The 19,729-nt window shown below is 37.7% G+C and overlaps 2 protein-coding genes across 2 annotated transcripts in view; one reads left to right on the top strand and one right to left on the bottom strand.

Annotated features, from left to right (window-relative positions):
- Nucleotides 1–457, bottom strand: part of mre11 (double strand break repair nuclease mre11) — a 55,367-nt gene extending 54,910 nt beyond the window's left edge. Inside the window, exon 1 of the mRNA XM_083135872.1 lies at nucleotides 439–457. The gene's annotated coding sequence lies outside the window, so the exon portion shown is untranslated. The remainder of the gene's footprint in view (nucleotides 1–438) is intronic.
- On the top strand, nucleotides 34–16,609 carry LOC145999005 (queuosine-tRNA galactosyltransferase-like). Its single transcript, XM_083135873.1, has 8 exons — nucleotides 34–168; nucleotides 3,144–3,366; nucleotides 3,954–4,018; nucleotides 5,866–5,931; nucleotides 7,426–7,589; nucleotides 8,422–8,574; nucleotides 13,821–14,097; nucleotides 15,389–16,609. The coding sequence occupies exons 1-8, from the start codon at nucleotides 130–132 to the stop codon at nucleotides 15,467–15,469; spliced, it is 1,068 nt and encodes a 355-aa protein (XP_082991999.1). The 5' UTR covers nucleotides 34–129; the 3' UTR covers nucleotides 15,470–16,609.
- The last annotated feature ends 3,120 nt before the right edge of the window (nucleotides 16,610–19,729 follow it).

The raw sequence follows: 19,729 nt of genomic DNA, 5'->3' as shown, positions 1-19,729 counted from the left end.
CAGTTCTTCCTTGTCCTTTTTACAGCATGATCGTGTGTAAAGCCGACGGAAATGTGATTATACTGTAACGTGTTAAGTTCACACCTATAAAATTACGATTGTTTGTAATAGAACACTTATTGAAATGATATGACTACCAATAAGTATCAAAGTAAATGCATTGATGTGGTAAGGGTCGTTTTTTTTTAAATTCGTAACACTAGACGTTTATAGTTATATGTCTTGCAATGTAAGCAGAACAGAAGTGTCCACACTCGATACAGAGGGAAATCTCAGAAAAAAAGCTTCTTCGGATAAGTTTGCTCGAAATGTGGGGTGCGTGGTCAATACTTGGATGATCTGAGAAGAATCTGCTAATCCAAAATTCTCAAATTTCACCGTACTGATCCCATTCCAATCACAAAGCTCCAACCCTGCAAACTCCTAGTTGAAACTTACGTGGTAGTTCTGTTGATGGGAAGTTCGGGAATATTCTACTCAAGCATCATTCAATTTTTGGGTCTAGTTTAGTTCTTTAGTTTATAGGCATATATCTAGAAACCAAACCCCCTAAATACGTCCTTCCTGTTTTTCAAAGCCGTATGATCCCAATATCATCCTTGTCTTACAATAAGTTCAGAGGAAATTATACAACAATTGCTAAACAAATATATTTTTCATTATTTAATTTTAGTACTTGTAACGCGTCTGACTACCATGCTGAAGGTCCTGGGTTCGATCCCTGGCCGGTTCAAATCTGGGAACTTTTCTAATGTTGGAAGCGGCCCCGGCACCCACCCAGCGTCGAATGACATGGGTACCTGGGGGAAACCTGGGGGTAAAGGCAGTCAGGGGCGTGGTGCTGATCACATCACCCCCACTCACGACCGGATCACGAAAGTATGAGGCGTTACCCCCACACCCCTATATGCCTTCATGGCGTGGTGCTAAATACAGGGGAACACTTTACTTTTTACTTGATAAGTCTTTCGGGGGTGTCCGGACCCCCAGAACCTGCCTAAATACGTCCTTGTTCTCTTAGTATTCAAGTAATATTCCTAAATGCTTTCATAGGTTAGGCAGGTCAAGTTTCATTTTCATAATGATTGATTGATTAAGTTGGTGTTTTAAGGGCCGGTTTTTCAATGTCCAGTTAAGGTTCATGTTGGCACGTAACTGGAAGTTAGTGGAAATTTCGGTTTTTCAATGTACAGTTAGCTCGTAACTGGAACTCTGGTGGCGATTATCTTTACTGGTACTTCTTCTTGCAGTTACCAGCCTAACCCATTCTCTTTGCAGCCTAACTGGAAGTTGCGAAGCAACATGGATGCCTCGTGCAGCTATCGAAATTCCACACTCGCAACTTCAATGTCAGATTAAACAAGATATGATTCATAAAACTTTCAAATTGGTACAGAAAAAGACTTGTTTTGTTTGGCAGAGCTTACCAACGTCCATGCAAATATGGAAATTAAGCAGCGTAGTTGCTAGAATTCGCGGGCAAGGTTGTCTTAGAGAATTTGTGCCCAGGATCCGGTCTACTAGGCGTGATAATCTCCAATCGGTAATTTGGTGTAGTTGTTAGCGGCACCAGCTTTGGGAGCGTGTTGTGTTTCGTAATTCGAGTCCTGGTCACGGGTATTTTTTTTCTTGTCAATTATTTATTACGTGTGTTGCATTCAATTCACGGTTTATTGTTGAATGATCTTCTCGGATAAATATTACAGTAAATTTTAAAATTATTTTTACTCGTACCTTCATATTTTTAGAAGTTTAGAAAGCATGCTTACTATTAACATATTGTTTTTACGCTCAACAACATGCATAGAGAGGTACAAAGCATGCAGTCAAATGTACAATATTTACATATTAATAATAATAATAGTGTTTATATCAACAAACAGTTATTATTAATGTCTCGACTTTCGAGTTCATCAAATTTCTTCTACAAGAAAGTATCTGCGCTTGCGCCTCATAACATCATTTCCCCCCCGTGGAATTGGCCTTTATTAGAAGAAAACCAAATTTGTAGTGCTGTCTTTCGTTAATTTATTTCGTAACATACAAAATGGATGCGATGCCATTGTTCACATCGTTTCACAATGGAATAACGTGCTTTTGAGCGCGCCGTGCTTGTAGTTCTACATTTAAACGCCAGGCTGTGTGCCAGTCGACGCGGTTTGAAACTATACTAACAGATGGCACGCAGGTCTATTTCCTGTAATTTCCGTGCTTCAGAATTGCCAACACACTGTTTCGGAGAACGAACCATGGTTTAGTTAACTGGTAGTTACTTTCACATTGAAAAACCCGGTGCTGGTTAAGACTGGCTGTTACCTCCAACTGGCAGTTAGTTAACAGAAAGATTAACAGGACATTGAAAAACTGGCCCTAAGTCCACTTTATGCACAGTAAGGTTAATCCGGACTGGACCTACAGTTTAAGTTTGGATCCGAACCACTATGTGCTTCCACCGGGAATTGAACCTGGGACCTTAATTACAAGGCGGCGGCACTAACACTGTGCCATCGGGGAGGCCTGTATTTTCATAATAATCCTAGTAACTTAGTTAGGTTAGGTGGGTCAGGTTTAGTTCTCTTAGCATTAACATAAGATCCCTAGATGTTTTCTACTAGTGATCGTGCCCTAGACCTTTGTGAATCTAACATATGTTGTTGAGTGCTAAGATTTTAAAACAAGAAATAGTACACAATAGTAGAAAACTAAAGGAATTCAGTATAATCCCAGCTAAACTATGAGTTTTTCTGTCAATTCTATTATATCAGGTATAATCTAAAGGTAAACCCAGTTTGTTAAAAAAAAAAAAGGTAAAGTGTTCCCCTGTGCATAGCACCATGCCATGAAGGCGTATAGGGGGTGTGGGGGTAACGCCCTACACTTTCTTGATCCGGTCATGAGTGGGGGTGATGTGATCAGCATCATGCCTCTGACCACCTTTACCCCCCAGGGTTTCCCCCAGGTACCCATGTTATTCGACGCTGGGTAGGCACCGGGGCCGCTTCCACCGTTAGAAAAGTTCCCGGATTTGAACCGGCCGGGGATCGAACCCGGGACCTTTAGCATGGTAGTCATACGCTTTACCGACTGAGCCACCGTGGCCACTACCCAGTTTGTTAGGTATTTACATCTATGTATTATTTCAGTCTGTGGTAATACCAGTCCACAATGGAGAGCCATGGATTGATGAGTGCTTTGAATCCATTAGAAGCCAGACAGCTCATGCCTCTTTAAAAATAGAAGTTTCTGTTTTTGATGATGCCAGCACAGACAGGACTTGGGAGCTGCTTCAAAAATGGAAGAACAAACTAGAAAAGGAATCTATTCCTGTAATCCTATCACGGAAATTGCAATTGAAACCCAGTGGAGGTAAGTCTTAAATTGTTCTGCCTTGATTCCTGCTTCAATTTACAAATTGAAATTCATGGTAATCAAATTTATGTTGAAAACTGATAAGATTATTGCATTATTTAATAGAGTGGACATTAAAATACACATTTACTGCCAATGAAAAAAGGTCATGGAAAAGTTGGGAAATTTTGTTTAAAGATCTTAAAAAATTTGCAGAAGTCAGGGAAATTAAATCCTTTGTTTTTGTTTGCCAAGACTGCAAACTGAAACTATAGTTTGCCTTTTCCTTCTAGCAGGTTTCTTTATTTTGGTGGTGGGGGAAGGGGGGGAAGGAATATTTCATGAAGTGTATGCTTTATATTTAATTTTATTTTCAACAATATTGAATAAGTCTGATGCATTTGGTTATTATTATTTATTAATATAACAAATCTCCATAGAATGCTCTGAGAACTTATTGAAACCTAGAAAAGTCTGCAATGAGTGGAAATTACTATTATTTCTAAGACAACTTTTTTAGATGATTTTTTTTAAAATTTGTCAACCCCCCTTAAAGTTCAATGTTCATTATTGCACGAGTTAATTAAATCATTGTTATTTTGCAGTTGGATTTGCTAAGAATGCTTCTGTCAAGACCAGTAAAGGAAAATACCTCTGTTTTCAAGACATTGTAAGTACAGGTGCTTATTACCAGTTTCTCATTTATTGTATGATGTTCAAAATTCCAACTTCATTATCATCCAGTCGGCTTTAGTTTGTGGGTTGGGCATTGATTGATACCAGAAAGTATGCTAGCCATCTCAGATGATCGTGAATCAAAATGTTTTATTTTCAAGTCTTGAGTAGGGCATGAGCATTGTCTTGGGTTATGCTTTCATCCAATCATGATTCATCCTCATTGACATGATTAGCCTAAAATTGTTTGTTTATTGTGTTTTTGTGCATTATGTCACTTTATGCAGAGCTTGGCTTCTTGAGACTGGACCTACAGTTTAGAGAGGGATCAGAACCGCTATGTGTCTCAAATAGGTCTCCTTCATTACAAGGTGATGATGTTATCTCTATGCCAAAAAAGGTTGATTGTGATGCTAAATAACCAAAATAGATGCAGACAATAGGGTGGCTGTTTGATCTAAGTTTAATTCACTTTCTATTCTTCTGTTTTTGCCAATGCACTAATTTTCATTCTACTCGAATTAAGTTAAAATGCTAAAATATACAGCATTGGTAAGAATGGGAAGTGTGTCAGGGTTTGTATTGAAATTAGATACTCTGCTTATGCAAGAAAATAAGCCAAACTGTTTGTCTAAAAGATTTGTATGATGAGTCTGTAAAAGAAGCATTTATGTTCTCTAATGAATGCAGTGACTGGTTTGGTATAATTATTGAATATTTTATGTCAATTATAGTGTATCACATATATAAGTGCTTTTTTTATGGTTGTACACAACAGACCATACTAGCATCTTTTTTCAAAACTTCGGTTAAAACTTAATATATATATATATATAACTGGATATAAAAGAGTATTCAGTAACTCTTATGCTTAACTTTGCATCAATATGGTTTATGTCTTCATAGCAGACTGACTTATGATAAGTACTTGAACCTTTCCTTCCAGAAAAAAATCACGTGCATGTGTATGTATATACCAAGCATGGTCAGAAAATAACAAGTAAATTGTTATGTGTTTACAATGAAACAACTGGCGTGCATAATTCTTGGGGAAAGTGTGTGTTGCCATCTAGTGAGTGTCGTTGGTAGTTTTGGCATCTACCACTCAGAAGGTCATTGTATGTTGAGCATCAAACATGGCAGGTCAAATTGAGTGTTGCACCAAAGTTGAATTGTGTCAAGAGGTGCAATTTTTGCATGCAGAAGGCCTAAAAGTCGTAACATCAACAGATATTAGTGATTTATGGTGAGAAACTTATATCACAAAGCTGAGTGTATGAGGGGCTTATCTTAAAAACTGTATCACGGACTTGTCTGTCCTCTTATGATTCCTGACGCAGTTCAAGCTGTTGTTGTTGAACACTATCTACCCAAGAGCCAAACTGAACAGTGGAAGCTACTGTGACCTATTGCAAAATCATCTGAAGCCAGTTATCCAATAGCAACTGCCAGGGTCCCCTGGTGTCTGTCTCCAGCAAGACAACCCCAGACCTCAAAAGCAACTGCCACGATGATGATATTGCAAAATGCAAAGTTTGAGGTCTTTCAACACCCTTCTTATTTCCCAGATCTGGCACCACCTGATTTTCATATTTTTGGGCCACTGAAATAATCTTTGTTGGGACACAAATTCAACTCTGATGTTGATGCCAAGTCTTCAGTACATAAGTGGTCGAAGGTCAATCAAAAAAACTCATGCTTTAGGAGGATTATGTTGAGTTATAAGCAAGAACCTTCTCAATTTTCTCAATAAACTATAATGTTGTATCACTTTTCTGGTTACTTTTTGACTGCACCATGAATATTTCTCCTGCTACATGTTGTTCTGCTTGCTTCTCTTAGGATGATGTTATGATGCCAAATCGAATTCTGGCACAGTACAAGGCAGCAACAGAACATCAGAATTCTGTAAGTATGACTTTTGTTTTTAGGCATGCTCATTTCAGGCTTCTGGTAGTAGGAATACTGGAAGTTCCTCTATAGACTTAGTTGATGCAGTATTTTAAGCAAGTTCTCAAAAGTTTTTCTTGTATGTACGCATTGCTTGCATTATAGAATTATTTTCCTGTAGTTTACGGTTATTACAAACATAAAACAGTTTTTCGTTGTGACGTTTCAGGAGAACACATGCTCCCTTCATCAGATATTTATTTTCATTTTGACTAAAGATACAGTTAAAACAATGGTTAGCAATTTTTTAAACAAAAAGAATCCGTTATATAATGGATGTTGTCAATGTTACATTGTTGTAATATAGCAACTTAACTGTGAAACGAAGCAGGCTGTTTTATTTTTATTCCAGATTAAAAAAAAAATTATCACATTATTTTTTTATTTAAAATTATGAATCCCAAATATCATCAGGTAATTCAAAGTCATCATTGTTTTCACAAAGTCTCTTGATGTTTTCTGTTACATTAAATTTTAAAGATGGTGGTTTACTCCATTTGTGAAAAAGAAAACTCCATACTGGATCTATGTTACCATTTTCATTATTTAATTTATTCCAGTGTTCTTCTGCAATGAACGAAGCTTCCCAGACATTCAACTCTATGTTTCTCGTCAATCTTTTTAAAACCGTTCTCTTTTTAATCAAATGCTTCTCTTTGATGATGTGAGCTGACAAACCTGTTCTTGGGTTTAGATTTATAATGTCAAATCGTGTTTTCTTATGCTTGTAATAACCGTAAACTACAGGAAAATAGTTCTCAAAAGGTTTTTGAAAATCATCCTTAAATAACAAATAAGTTCTCACACATCATTCTGCTTGTGGTTCAGATCACTGGTCACCCAATTTCAGAGTGAGATTTTAATTCGTTACACATTTTTAAAAATAATGTTGAATACAGTTTATACAAAGCACATTGTCACTCGAGAGTGCCCAACAAGAATGAAATGTCTGCTTCATTAGGTCTTGGGTGCAGCCATTTATTGGATGGATATACTGTAACCTAAGGCTCATCACTACAAATACAAAATACCATTAAATAATTGATTGATTTCATTTATTTTACTTTCTGCCACTTTGGGAAATTGCAAAGATGAAGATGAATGGTGAAAAGATGAGATGGATCAAAAGACAAACAAAAATGAACAGCACATGCCCCACCATTAAATAACTCCCTCCATCTTCCCTCACTTCCAACCATATTCATGCCAGTCCAGCAGAAATAAATACATACCCGAGTTTGTGTCCTAAGCACAGTCGAATAAAAATTTAGTAAAATGGAACATGGTGAAGTTAATGCGAAATTTGTGAATTTTGAATGAAAAAAAAAAACAACCTTTTGACGTATTAGATAGTATCTTTTTTAACAATATCTTAGGCAAAGTGTACCGCTTCCTTTCAGTGTGTGTGCTTTTTACTCATTTTCTATGCTTTTTTTGTTTTGTTTTTACCAGATAGTGGGATCAGAATTCATGCGTGATCCAGAGGATTCCACCCAGAGGTTCACAAGATGGGCAAACACCATACGTGATAAGCATCTCTACACTCAGGTGTATACCTCGCATGGACCAACACTAATAATGCCAACCTGGTTTTGCTCAAGAGGAGTATATGATAGGTACTTCGTCCTCTTTCAGCCATCAAATCATATAGATGTTGGATGTTTATAGTCACATATCTTGACAAAATTACAACCAGTTTTGTTTCTGGTCAAATATGATCTGGATAATCTGAATACATATCTAAATTAATTCTGGAGAAACATTTAAGTATTTGTTAGAAGAAAATCTCTACTGTTTTCTAGACTTGAGTTCACTTCTTTTTTAACAGCTCCCCAATTTCCACCAGAACCCGAGACCAACAGCAAATTTTTTGGGCACGCAGCAGTGTTCAAACCCAGGACAAAAAACACCATTCAGCTATGCAGGGGCCCTTGATACATAATTGAAATTGCTAAATTTATAGCCAAAATGTTTATGTGTTAAAGGGAAGTAGGAAGAATAAAGTAATTCTAGGAAACATAATTCAAGAATTTTACATTTAAAAAAATGACATAGGGTGTAAGAAGGGTCCTTTTTTTAAAGGCACTTAAGTGTAATACATGCAATACTTCCATGAGGCTCTGCCACCTGAACTTGTGACAAGGATAACGAATAGTTGTTTTTCTATATGTGTTTGTTCCTTCATTCATCCCCCATCGTTACGATTAGCCAAAAGTGGCAGAAAATCGATGTAAAATAATTTATTAAAATAAATTAAAATAAATCACACCATTAGATATTGATTAATCGCACCCACATTAGTTCTACTTTTTAGCACATTGTATAAGCAATTCTAAAATATTGGCGATAAACGCTCGCAGAAATTTACAGTAACAAGGTCTATTGTTCATTAGTTTGTATTAAAACTTCTAGTGTGAGTCATATTAGAGTGCTTGTTACTATTTTCAGAGTTGGAGGTTTCTCAGAAGATGGCATGGGGGTGCCAGAAGATCTGATATTCTTTTATAAGCATTTGGATGCAGGTGGCAGACTTCACAAAGTCCATGAGAAGTTGCTGCTGTACAGGTACCACAGGGGAGCCACAACGTTCACAGTGAATGAGTAAGTATCAAAAAATGTCTCGTTGGCAGAGTGCTCTTGATGTTAATGCAAAATTTTCAACTTCAAAAGTTCTGGGTTTCACTCGCAGGGGTGGCACCATAATTTTTTTGATTGGTTGGGCAGAATCTGTACATTGATAAAATAGGGTGGGCAGTACAAAAGTAAGGCATTATGTGAGTTTGACTAACATGTATCTCCCCCCCCTTCTCTGTCCCTCTCTCTTTTTCACTCGAGATTTCCCTCTTACTTAGGCAGAAAGTGATTTTGACAAGAAATTCATCATATCCAATAATTCGTCTTTTTTTACAGATTATTTGGGCTGTAAGTGTGACCTTTTCGAACACACTCAAATGTCAATCTCCCTCCTGAATATTACACCTTGGAAACTTTATTCTTTTAGGCAAAGGAGTCTCTGGCGCCTGTGACCACAGAGAAGATAATCCTTTTGCTGTTTTGGTTCTCCATGTGTGTTTGTGCTCGTCCCTTCATTACGTTCACCTAATTACCATTCAACCTCATCGTCACCATTGGTCAAAACCAACAGAAAAGAGACTTGAAATATAACAACGAATCAAATCAGTCTTGCTTGCTTTCCACAAATAGAGTATCAATAGTCCATACCACTTAGAAAGTTGAGATAGTAAGTTCAACTCCACGATGCTTCAATTTTCATCAAAGCAGTTAACTCTGCGAACAATGACATGGTTTTATCTAAGTCTCAAATATTTTTGTCCGTACGTGAAATAAATAGTTTAAACCTCAGGCCAATCATAATAATAGTGTAATCCACCTCTTAAATGGACTCATGTTATGATAAAATGATACAGCTGATGGGTGTTCTTTCTGTATATTTTCTCTCCGATCGCATAACGCTCTCGCCTTATAATTAAGGGGTCCTGGGTTCTATCGGCAGTGGAAGCCTAATGTACACTCGTTAGGACTACATAGTTTCAAATGAAGGTCTAGTGACAAGCCTATTTGAGTAAGTGGACTGAAAAAAACATCAAACAAAATCACTTCTGGATTATTTCTGACATCACTTTTTCCCCCTATAATTTGGCTGTCTCATTATAGGTCTCTGACACCCTCGAGTCAAGCTTTCTTTCCACCCATTTCCTCCTCTTTTACATTCATGCAAGTTAACCACAGGAACTGCATAACTGATAGTGAGAATTTACATGTTGGAAGATAACTTGTAAAAGTGAGAATTTACATGTTGGAAGATAACTTGTAAATAGTGCTGCCCTCATTATCTGTTCTGTAATTATATAGATTTTGTCCAAACCTACAAAACTGATACATTATAATTTGGTCACCTCGGCATGGTAGTGATTGATCGTTACTAATTAGAAAAAAATAAAAATTGTAATTTTAGATACATATCATTATTTTGACGATGATGGTTGTGTTAAAAAAAAACTGTGAAAGAATAAGGAAAGTGACACATCAAGTTACCTGCGGAGTGGTTAGCACAGCATGCTATGACACCAGGGGTCCGGCATTAGAATTGCGGTCTGAGCATGGATGTTCTTTGTAAATGTTCCTTCATCAGCCAAAAGTGCAAAAATAAACAAAATTAAACATAAAATTAGACTATTTCATTGCTAGTATTGCAGTGTAAACCCAATGAAAGAGGTGGTAATAATTTCGTGCGTATCTGGAGGAAGCAACAATATTTGTTTATTGTTTATTACTTTGATTGTGCACAGGCAGAGATTTATGTGGAGTTGCAGACCTGACAATATCAGGAACTCACTCCCATCTACACACAGTTTCAGTTAGTCTATAACCTTAGCCCAAGTCATGTCAATTGTTTAGTTATACTTTTTAATATTTTTCCACATTTCAAATGTCTTTTTTTTCTTCATTATGTCTGCTTTCGAAGCAATTTGGCGAAGTCCTACTTCCTAAATCCTGATTAACTCTTCTACCTCAAAATTGTAATTCTCACATAAAGCTTCCTAAGCTTGATGATTACATCTAATCATAGCAGTGTTCGTTAGATCACATTTAAAAAAAATGAGTTCTGATAGTGCCTTTAGCTTTCCAATGACAAAATTAAGGAAGCAGAAAGAAAAGCTTAAATTAATTTCATTCAACAGGAAATTTGCTCTAATCTTCGTAAACTTACTAGACAAATGTCTTGCGAAATGACAGCAAATCTTGTGTATATTTACATGTATACCAATAGAAAAATGGGTCAACGGGTAAATAAAGATTGTGATTGTTATGGGATGAATCATGTGAACTTTCTAGTATCGACAATATTCACAAGTAAAATATACATGGAGTTAGGACCAGCCTATATTTAGAGAACCATTCAAATTTCCCTAATTGTATTTATTTATTAACTTTGATTGGGTGGGTACTTACCCACCCACTGTTGACTCCTAGTCAGGGTACGTGTGCCCTTGTATTTGTTTTTACATCTATTTCATCTAATTATGCTCACAATTAATCTACAGGTATAAAAAGGCAAATAATTACTGGTAATCAAATGCAGAGAAATTTAAAAAGAAAATAGTTCCCTTGTAAGAAGCTACAATGTATGTTTGAAACACTGAAGTCGAAATTGGCCACATATTCACACACACTCAAAATCACAAGTAAAACAACTTACAATTTCTTAAAATCATATGCCTCAGAAGTCAGAATTTGCACTTTGTTAATAACATGAAAATTACACTAGGTTTTTGCATTGTAAGAATCATAAAAGCACCTAGATATTACAAGGTGTGAAAATTATGTTCAAGAACTCAGCAGCGTAAAATGTGTACATATCTATCTCGTGGTTGATTCAGTGACATCACCCTCAACGCTCTTTCCTTGAGACGCTATCCACCATCTAAAGGCAAGAGTTTTGGTTGGCCATGCATGACTGATGACATTAATAGATTGTGGGAGGCATTTTAGTATAATCCCCGGAAGTCAGAGGCCAAATGAAGTAGGGTGGAAGGGCCTACACCCTCTGACTTTTGAGGACTTTGTTGAAATGCCTCATGTCATTGGGCACTTGTGGCCAACCAGGACTCTTGCCTTTACACAGGTATCCACCAACTGTCTGTGTACCACCTGCAAATGTTATTCCCATATGGTGCACCCTTGTGAAACCGGGCACAAACTCCTGCTGCACTAGGACAGCAGATTTGGACACCTTGAATTGAAGCAAACAGAATGTCACCTCCTGCTGAGTTGTCATCTTGGAAACTAGCCCTGCAGTGAGCATAAATGGACTGTCAGTAACACATCTCAAACCTGAATAGCTGCTTTTCTTAATGGTGCAGGCTACACCCATATTAAGTAGCGAGCACCTGTTTTATTTTCTTACAAAACCCCCACCATTCTTGTATGTGCAACAAGCAATGCATACCATTAAGAATACTGTATTTATTATATAAACTCTTTTTACGAGTAATACATTTTCAACATTTTTTCCCATCATAATTCCCCTGGATCAAATGGTGTGTTTAACAGAGATGTTCTACAACATGCTAACACACGTATTAGGATGCACAATAGTCTGTATTGGAGGTAATTGAAACTAGGGATGGGACTGATTAATCGGTACTTTATCGGTATCGGCCGATATAGGCATATCAGTAATTTTACCGATCCGATATATTGATAAATATACGATAATTTAGTGCAAAATTCTGCCATCTTGTTGTAATTTTTATGGATAATCTCTGTGCCCTACTTTCTAAAAAAGTAAATGTCTAAATATGCAACTCCTTTTGCACTGCAGTCACCTTGAAGCACACATACGAGGGTCACTATTTATATTTTGAGCCCAACAATGAAAAAACAGGAATTTGGCATTGAAAACTGCTTTATTGTTTTTCGAAGTATTCTCCTTTATGGTCAATACACTTTTGCATTCGTTCGAACCATTTGTCAAAGCAGTTTTTCCAATCTTCTTGAGACACCTCCATAATATGGTTTTTGAACGCATCAACGGCGTCTTCTGCCGACGAAAATCGTTGTCCACGCAATTTATTCTTGACATTCGGGAACAAGAAGAAGTCATTGGGTGCCAAATCAGGACTGTATGGCGGATGACCCATCAATTCGATTTTTTGACTGTTCATAAAGTCGGTTGTTAGACGAGATGTGTTACAGCTGGCATTGTCTTGATGAAGAATGATCCGACGGCGTTTGTTTGTTTTCCGTATTTGACCGAAGACCTCTGGCAAACAAATTGTTGTGTACCATTCAGAGTTGACCGTTCTACATTCCTCTAAAGGCACAGTTGCCACATGACCAGTTTTCCCGAAAAAACAGGCGACCATTTGTTTCGATGTGCTTCGAGCGCGAACAACTTTTGTTGGATTGGGTTCATTCTGAAACACCCATACAGTCGACTGCTGTTTACGTTCCGGCTCATATGCATATATCCATGATTCGTCACCTGTTACAATCTTATATACGTCTTTTGAAGCACCACGATTGTATTTATTGAGCATTTGTTTGCACCAATTGACGCGAGCGTCTTTTTGAGTTTTTGTCAAATTGTGTGGGATCCAACGAGAACATACCTTTCTCACAGCTAAATGATCATGTAATATTTTATATATGCTGGTGGAACTAATGCCTATGGTTGCCTCAATCTCACAGTATGTCACATGACGATCTTGCAGTATTAGGTTTTGCACAGCATCAATGTTTTCTTGAACAACAACTGATTTCGGACGACCTTCGCGAATCTCGTCGGTGAGCGAATGGCGGCCACGATTAAATTCGTTATACCAGCGTTTCACAGTGGCAAAGGATGGGGCTTCATCGCCAAATGTGGAAGTAAGTTGATCGATGCACTCTTGTCTTGATAATCCACGTCGAAAATCGTAAAAAATCATCGCACAAAAATGTTCACGAGTTAATTCCATTTTATTGTTGTCACGCAATCTCCAAGGCAACATAAATCAAGCTATTGACAAAACATTTGAAGTACGTTATGGTCAATAATGCCAGACGATTCCGTGCAAACGTCAAATCGCGCCTAACTTCAATCAGTGTTGCCAAGGCTCAAAATATAAATAGTGACCCTCGTATATTAAGGAGGTCAATGAACCTTTCACGTTCTTCAAGGACCATTTCTAATTTTATATCTGATCGGTTGAATATCGGTTAGCGGTAAATTTCATATCGGTATTTTATCGGTATCGGCCCATCTCTAATTGAAACACATTTCAAAATCAAAAGTTGCTTAATCCATATCTAATTTTCTTGCATTTGCTGTCCTTTAAAAGGGAAACGATTTGGAACATCAGAATCGCAAGACTCCAGGAGAAAGTGCTGCATCATTGGCGAAATTTTACAATATGGAATGCAGGGAAGCAGGGTCGCCATTTCTTCCGCTCACTGATACCTTCCAATCAGAAGAAGGTTGTTGCATTCTGCGATGTAGATGTCAAAAAACTCAATACGGTATACACATACGAAGAGACGAGTGAAGTTCCGAAGCCAAAAATACCCATCATCCATTTTTCAGATGCAAAGCCACCATTTATAATTTGTGTCAAATTGGTAAGTAAACATTAAAAAAATGTGGATAATGTTACAACTCTAATTCTGTTTGGCTACGTCAGAGGTCAAGCACGTAGAGTTGTCAACTCAATCTTGCCACTGAACAATCTGGGTTTAAAGCCTGGCATTTCCACCAGGATCTTTCTTTATGAGTATCCCTTAATCATTTTCACGTAATCAGCATTCATCCTCATTGTTGTAATTAGCCAAATGTGGCAGAAAAGTCATGTAAAATAAGAAAACCCAACATGCATATTGTTATGGAAATTCTAGAGGGGGAAAATACAACTAAAAACTTCTTCATAAAATGTTTATGTAATTCTTTGTCATCACAATATCATTTTATGAACTTTGATTTGTACATTAAAAAAAGATGGAATTTTTCAGCATTACGAACATGAATATTTTTACGGAGATACATTGATTGTACACCGAAACAATATATACAGGCTTTACAAACACTTACAGAAAGCTCCAATGTTTGTGAATCCTGTGTATTTTTCTCATGAAAAAAAATTGCACATTTGTAGTGCCAAAATGGTGAGAACATAGAAAAATTATACTACAGAAGGAACAATTTTCTATATACAAAACAAAGTAATTGCATTAATTTTCTATATACAAAACAAAGTTCATAAAGTAATCGTATTTTAAATCAGTTTTGTGAACTTTAGAACCTGAGATTTAATACTATGGATGTAGTAAAATGAAATTTTTAGCATCAATGATAGAATAGAGATATAAATTTACCAACCATAGTATGACTTATTCATCTAATTAAATAATGTGTTACCACAATAATTGTTTTTTTCTGTGGAGAAAAGTAACTCATTTAGAAATTTATTTAACAAAACATGGTATATTAATTATAGCTTTATATCATTAAAGAAACAATAAGAAAACTCCAAATGAGCACAATGTAAACAACAAAATTGTTTCAGTAAAATTACCAATTTTAAACATAAACTGATATGTCATGAATGTCTGATGTTGATAAAGAATCAATCATTTAGTCCTTTACTATATATTGCCTTGAATAGATCTGTAATATAGTGACCATAAAAGTAAATGAAAGTTGTGTACACGCCACAGTGTTATCTTTTGAATAATTGAAAAAATAATATAAAAAAATTTATTTCAAAATAAAACAATAAAGAAAGATCAGCAAGAGTGACTGATTAGTTACTTTATGGAAACTTCTCATTTATGAATGTGAACCAAGATATGTATTAGTTGTAACTAGGGTTTGGTTTGCTAAAACCAGAATAATGGTTGTTATACATTATTTCAGGACTTAACGGGTGGAGAATTTGAGAAGAACCTAAGTTGTTTGGGCTTGGAAGAGGGCAAGGACTACTATCATTTCAGTTGACATATGGAAGTGGCTAGCAGATGATAGATGAATGAAAAATGACATCTTTGCATCCATGATGGAATTCATGCTGTGGGAGTAGTCTGCAAAGTTGCTGAGCTCACATACCCTGTGTATGTTATGGAACAGGAAGAATGTTACATAATGTTTCATTCCTTCCAATGTGTACCAGAAGTTCAGGTTTTTTCAAACCCCAGCATTTGGAATCAGTGAGGTACATATTTGCCTCATGTCCATTCAACTCTCTCAGAATCCTACACTAATTCTCATTTCGGATTTAAATATTCAGCATAGAGATGACAAGTAATAGTCAAGTTTGCTGAGAGGAAATGTATTACTTCAGACAGTCTTCTGCAAAATGATAAAAGCAAGACAGAAGCACATCTGCACACTCAAAGTATCTGCTTTGGAAAGCATGGAAAAACTTGCTACTACAGGGTGGGCAAGAAGTAGTGACTCACTATTTCAAGCATTATAAAAGTTTCAAAACTTCAAGTTTTGACTATGAAGCTGGCAATTGATGATAATTTTGATAAAAGAAAATTGAATGGAATTTTTGCACATAGGTTTAACAAAACATGTTTCTGCAAGGTCATACATTCCGCCAGATCTCTCAACAATAACCCAAGTTGCTTCATCAGCCAATGTTGAGAATATGGTGTTGCCAGCATCGGAGATAAAAATTTCACTTGCTGTGTAACAAGATTTTGCAACAACTTTGTGTCATGTGCAATGCTCTTTAATTAACATTTGACATATTTCTTATGTTGCAAAAGTGATTTATTTTGACGCCATTTCAATATTTTATCTTTCTTGTTCATTGGGAACATTTCTGTTAATATATTTTTTTAACTTTTATTTCGTAAAATTGTAATGTAACCAATAGTGAGTCAATACTTTTTGGCCACCTTGTATTCCTGGAAGTAAATAAATATGCTAATGGTAGTGAGCTGTACAATTAATTGTGTTCAGTGAAATAAAATCACTTTTGAATGTTACAGGTATCTTGCTTCTATCCACTTTTCAAACTTGCACAGTACTTTGGAACATTCCATTAAATTATTTATGTTAATTTAGAAAAATAACACTTGTGATACAGGGTGATTGTAAATGAATAAAAAAAACTTATTCACTGGACAGGAAAACTCTCTAAGTTTATATATATCACAATGACTCACAAACATTCAATGTGGGAACCATGTGTCATGCACCATATGTCCATATAGTAGTCATGTTCTTTCTTTTTTTTTCTTTTTAAAAACACAACCTGCCAAGATACTGACTTGACGACTCAAAAGCAAACAAGCTGTTTTCCTACGTCTAGCTAACAGCAATTCATTGTAGAAATGTGTAAATTTCATTTTCCATGAGAGGCCTGTCGTTCAGGGGGGAAAAAATCTGACCTCTCTATGGTAAATATTTCTCCTATGACTTGTTCTCTACACCATGTCACCTGAAATGGTCCTATCCATAGAGGCTAAAGGTTAAGTGACATCTTGGCTGGTATCAAAGTGACACTTGCAAACAAACATTTGGAAGTAAATGCAACTTTTTACAATGGATCGACATGACACACTGATTGTGTCACTTGAGGTATTATTTAAACAAGGCTGCTGCTTCTATAGCATGGATGATGAATATTTTTTTCACTTTCAGTGCTTTGTATATTAAGATTATATACAGGGTGTTTCGTAAGTTCGTTTACAACGCTTGGGAGGTGATTGTACGAGTGAAAATAAGGTGGAAAGTTCATGTAACGAAATTCCGGAAACGGCTTTGTTGCAGAGTTATTGACGTTTGAAAACGTGGGAAAATGATTTTCCGAAGTGAATAATGGCAAAACGGGTGGAGAGAAGTCGTCGGTGTTGGGCAGTCCACTAAGAAATTGGGTACGCTCTTGTCAAAAAATCACGCGGTAATGTTGTGCAATGTCGGTGCAAGGGATTCCCCAAAGGATGCGAATGAAGATGTTGACGGGAGTGGAGTGGGTGTGTGTTCTGCGTGAGCTGGTATCGACGAAAATTGGCATGTGTTGAATGGCACCAAAAAACAGAGAAAATTTCCTGAGCGAAGGGCACCATGACGTAAAAACGAAAAAAATGAACTGTCATAGGTTGCATACCCTGAAGGGCAGATGGGTGTCCGTGTGATCTGACGTTAAGTACCACATTTCCCGCTGGGGGCGTACGTGTCTGTGCCATTCGTGCTTCTGGTGCTGTGCCAGCTGCAGGTTGTTAAACATTCATGGTTGAATGGAAAGACGTAAAGTTCTTGGACAGTAGTGTTGGGCAAACATTTGACCTAGCAGTGTTACATGTTAATTCTTAGCCACAGCCCATCATGTTCTGTGAAGTGTACTAGAATGGACGAGTTGTATCTTTGTGGGTGAACCTTGACCACGACTGGCTGCGCAGTAGCAAAGGGAGGAGCTACCGGTTGCCTTAGCCAATGGGTGTCATTCTCCTTTAACTTTGTAAGAGCTGTCGACCACTCAACGGCGAGTACGTAGCATCTGCGGACTTGTATCTGCGCGAATTAGTCAAGGTCACCCGCAGAGATACAGCTCGACAACTCTAGTGTTAACGGCCATAAACACTTGTAGCCCGGTGTAAGGGATGGCTGCATACACGTCCCAAGAGCTGGCGGACATGCATCTGATTTATGGGGAGGCTGGAGGTAATAGCCGTGCTGCAAGGTGTCTGTATGGGGCACGTTTTCCAAATAGGGTGTTACCATCGCACACCTTATTTCAAACTGTAGACACTCGACTTCGGGAAACAGGATCAGTGTTGCCACCTCGTCGAGAAGTTGGACGACCGTGAAGTGTACGAACACGAGTTTGTGGAAGATGTGCTAACTGCAGTGATGGATCATCCAGGCACCAGTACGCGTGCACTAGCTCACGAACGAAACACCTCCCAAGTGAATGTGTGGCGAGTCCTGGCAGAAGAGGGATGTACCCATACAAATTGAAGAAAGTGTAAGATCTTTTACCTCGGGACTTTGGCCCACGTGAGGACTTTTGCCAATGGTTTGTTCATCAAATTGAAACTATCCCCAATTTTCAGAATACGGTACTATGGATTGATGAGGCTATCTTCACGAAAACTGGTGTGTTCAAAAGTAAAAACAGTCATGTGTGGGGAACATGAAAATCCACATGCACTGCTAGTGGCACATCATCAGCACAGATTTGCAATGAATGCGTGGTGCGGGATACTACATGACCATTTGATTGGACCATACATTCTCCCTGTTCGCCTATGTGGACCCACTTATCAAGCATTCCTCAGTGAGGTTTTGCCTGAACTACTAGAGGACGTTCCCTCGGCACTGAGACAAAGACTGTGGTTTCAACATGACGGTGCACCCCACATTTCGATCGGAATGTGCACATTTCCTCAATACCGTATTCCACAACCAGTGCACTGGCAGGGGAGGGCCTGTGCCATGGCCACCTCGATCGCCTGATATTACGCCCCTGGATTTCTTCCTCTGGGGAGAGATGAAACGCCTCGTTTACGAAACACCTGTCGTGTCAGCCAAGGACCTAGTTGCCTGTATCAATGTAGCTGCAGCATCGATAGCAGAAACGCCAGGGTTGTTGGGTCGCACTAGACAATCCTTGATTCGCCATTTTCGAATCTGCTTGGAAGTACATGGTGGACACTTTGAAAACAGTCTGTGATGAGGTTCCCTTCACATCTCCATTAAGCATACTGTGTGCCCTTCAGGGTATGCAACCTATGACAGTTCATTTTTTTTTGTTTTTACGTCATGGTGCCCTTCGCTCAGGAAATTTTCTTTGTTTTATGGTGCCATTCAACATATGCTAATTTTCGTCGATACCAGCTCACGCAGAACACACACCAAGCCCACTCCCGTCAACATCTTCGTTCGCGTCCTTTGGGGAATCCCTTGCACTGACATTGCACAACATTGCCGCGTGATTTTTTGAGAAGAGCGTACCCAATTTCTTAGTGGACTGCCCAACACCGATGACTTCTCTCCACCCGTTTTGCCATTATTCACTTCGGAAAATCATTTTCCCACGTTTCAAACGTCAATAACTCGGCAACAAAGCCGTTTCCGGAATTTCGTTACATGAACTTTCCACCTTATTTTCACTCGTACAATCACCTCCCAAGCATTGTAAACGAACTTACGAAGCACCCTGTATAAATAAGATTAAAGCTCTCAAGAGTACAGATTATTACAAAATAATATAATAGTTTTTAACACATTTAAGTGGTTTTCATT

Source organism: Lepisma saccharinum, chromosome 14 (assembly GCF_977018435.1).
Source record: "Lepisma saccharinum chromosome 14, izLepSacc3.1, whole genome shotgun sequence".
In the NCBI taxonomy this organism is placed as follows: Eukaryota; Metazoa; Arthropoda; class Insecta; order Zygentoma; family Lepismatidae; genus Lepisma; species Lepisma saccharinum.
This window is presented reverse-complemented; position numbering and strand designations above follow the sequence as displayed.

Bases quoted from the DNA above. Each gene is read 5' to 3' on its own strand.
- LOC145999005 (XM_083135873.1), top strand. From the start codon at position 130: ATGACTACCAATAAGTATCAAAGTAAATGCATTGATGTG. The intron at 5,932-7,425 runs GTAAGTATGACT...TGTTTTTACCAG, and splicing joins CAACAGAACATCAGAATTCT to ATAGTGGGATCAGAATTCAT. The intron at 8,575-13,820 runs GTAAGTATCAAA...GTCCTTTAAAAG, and splicing joins ACAACGTTCACAGTGAATGA to GGAAACGATTTGGAACATCA.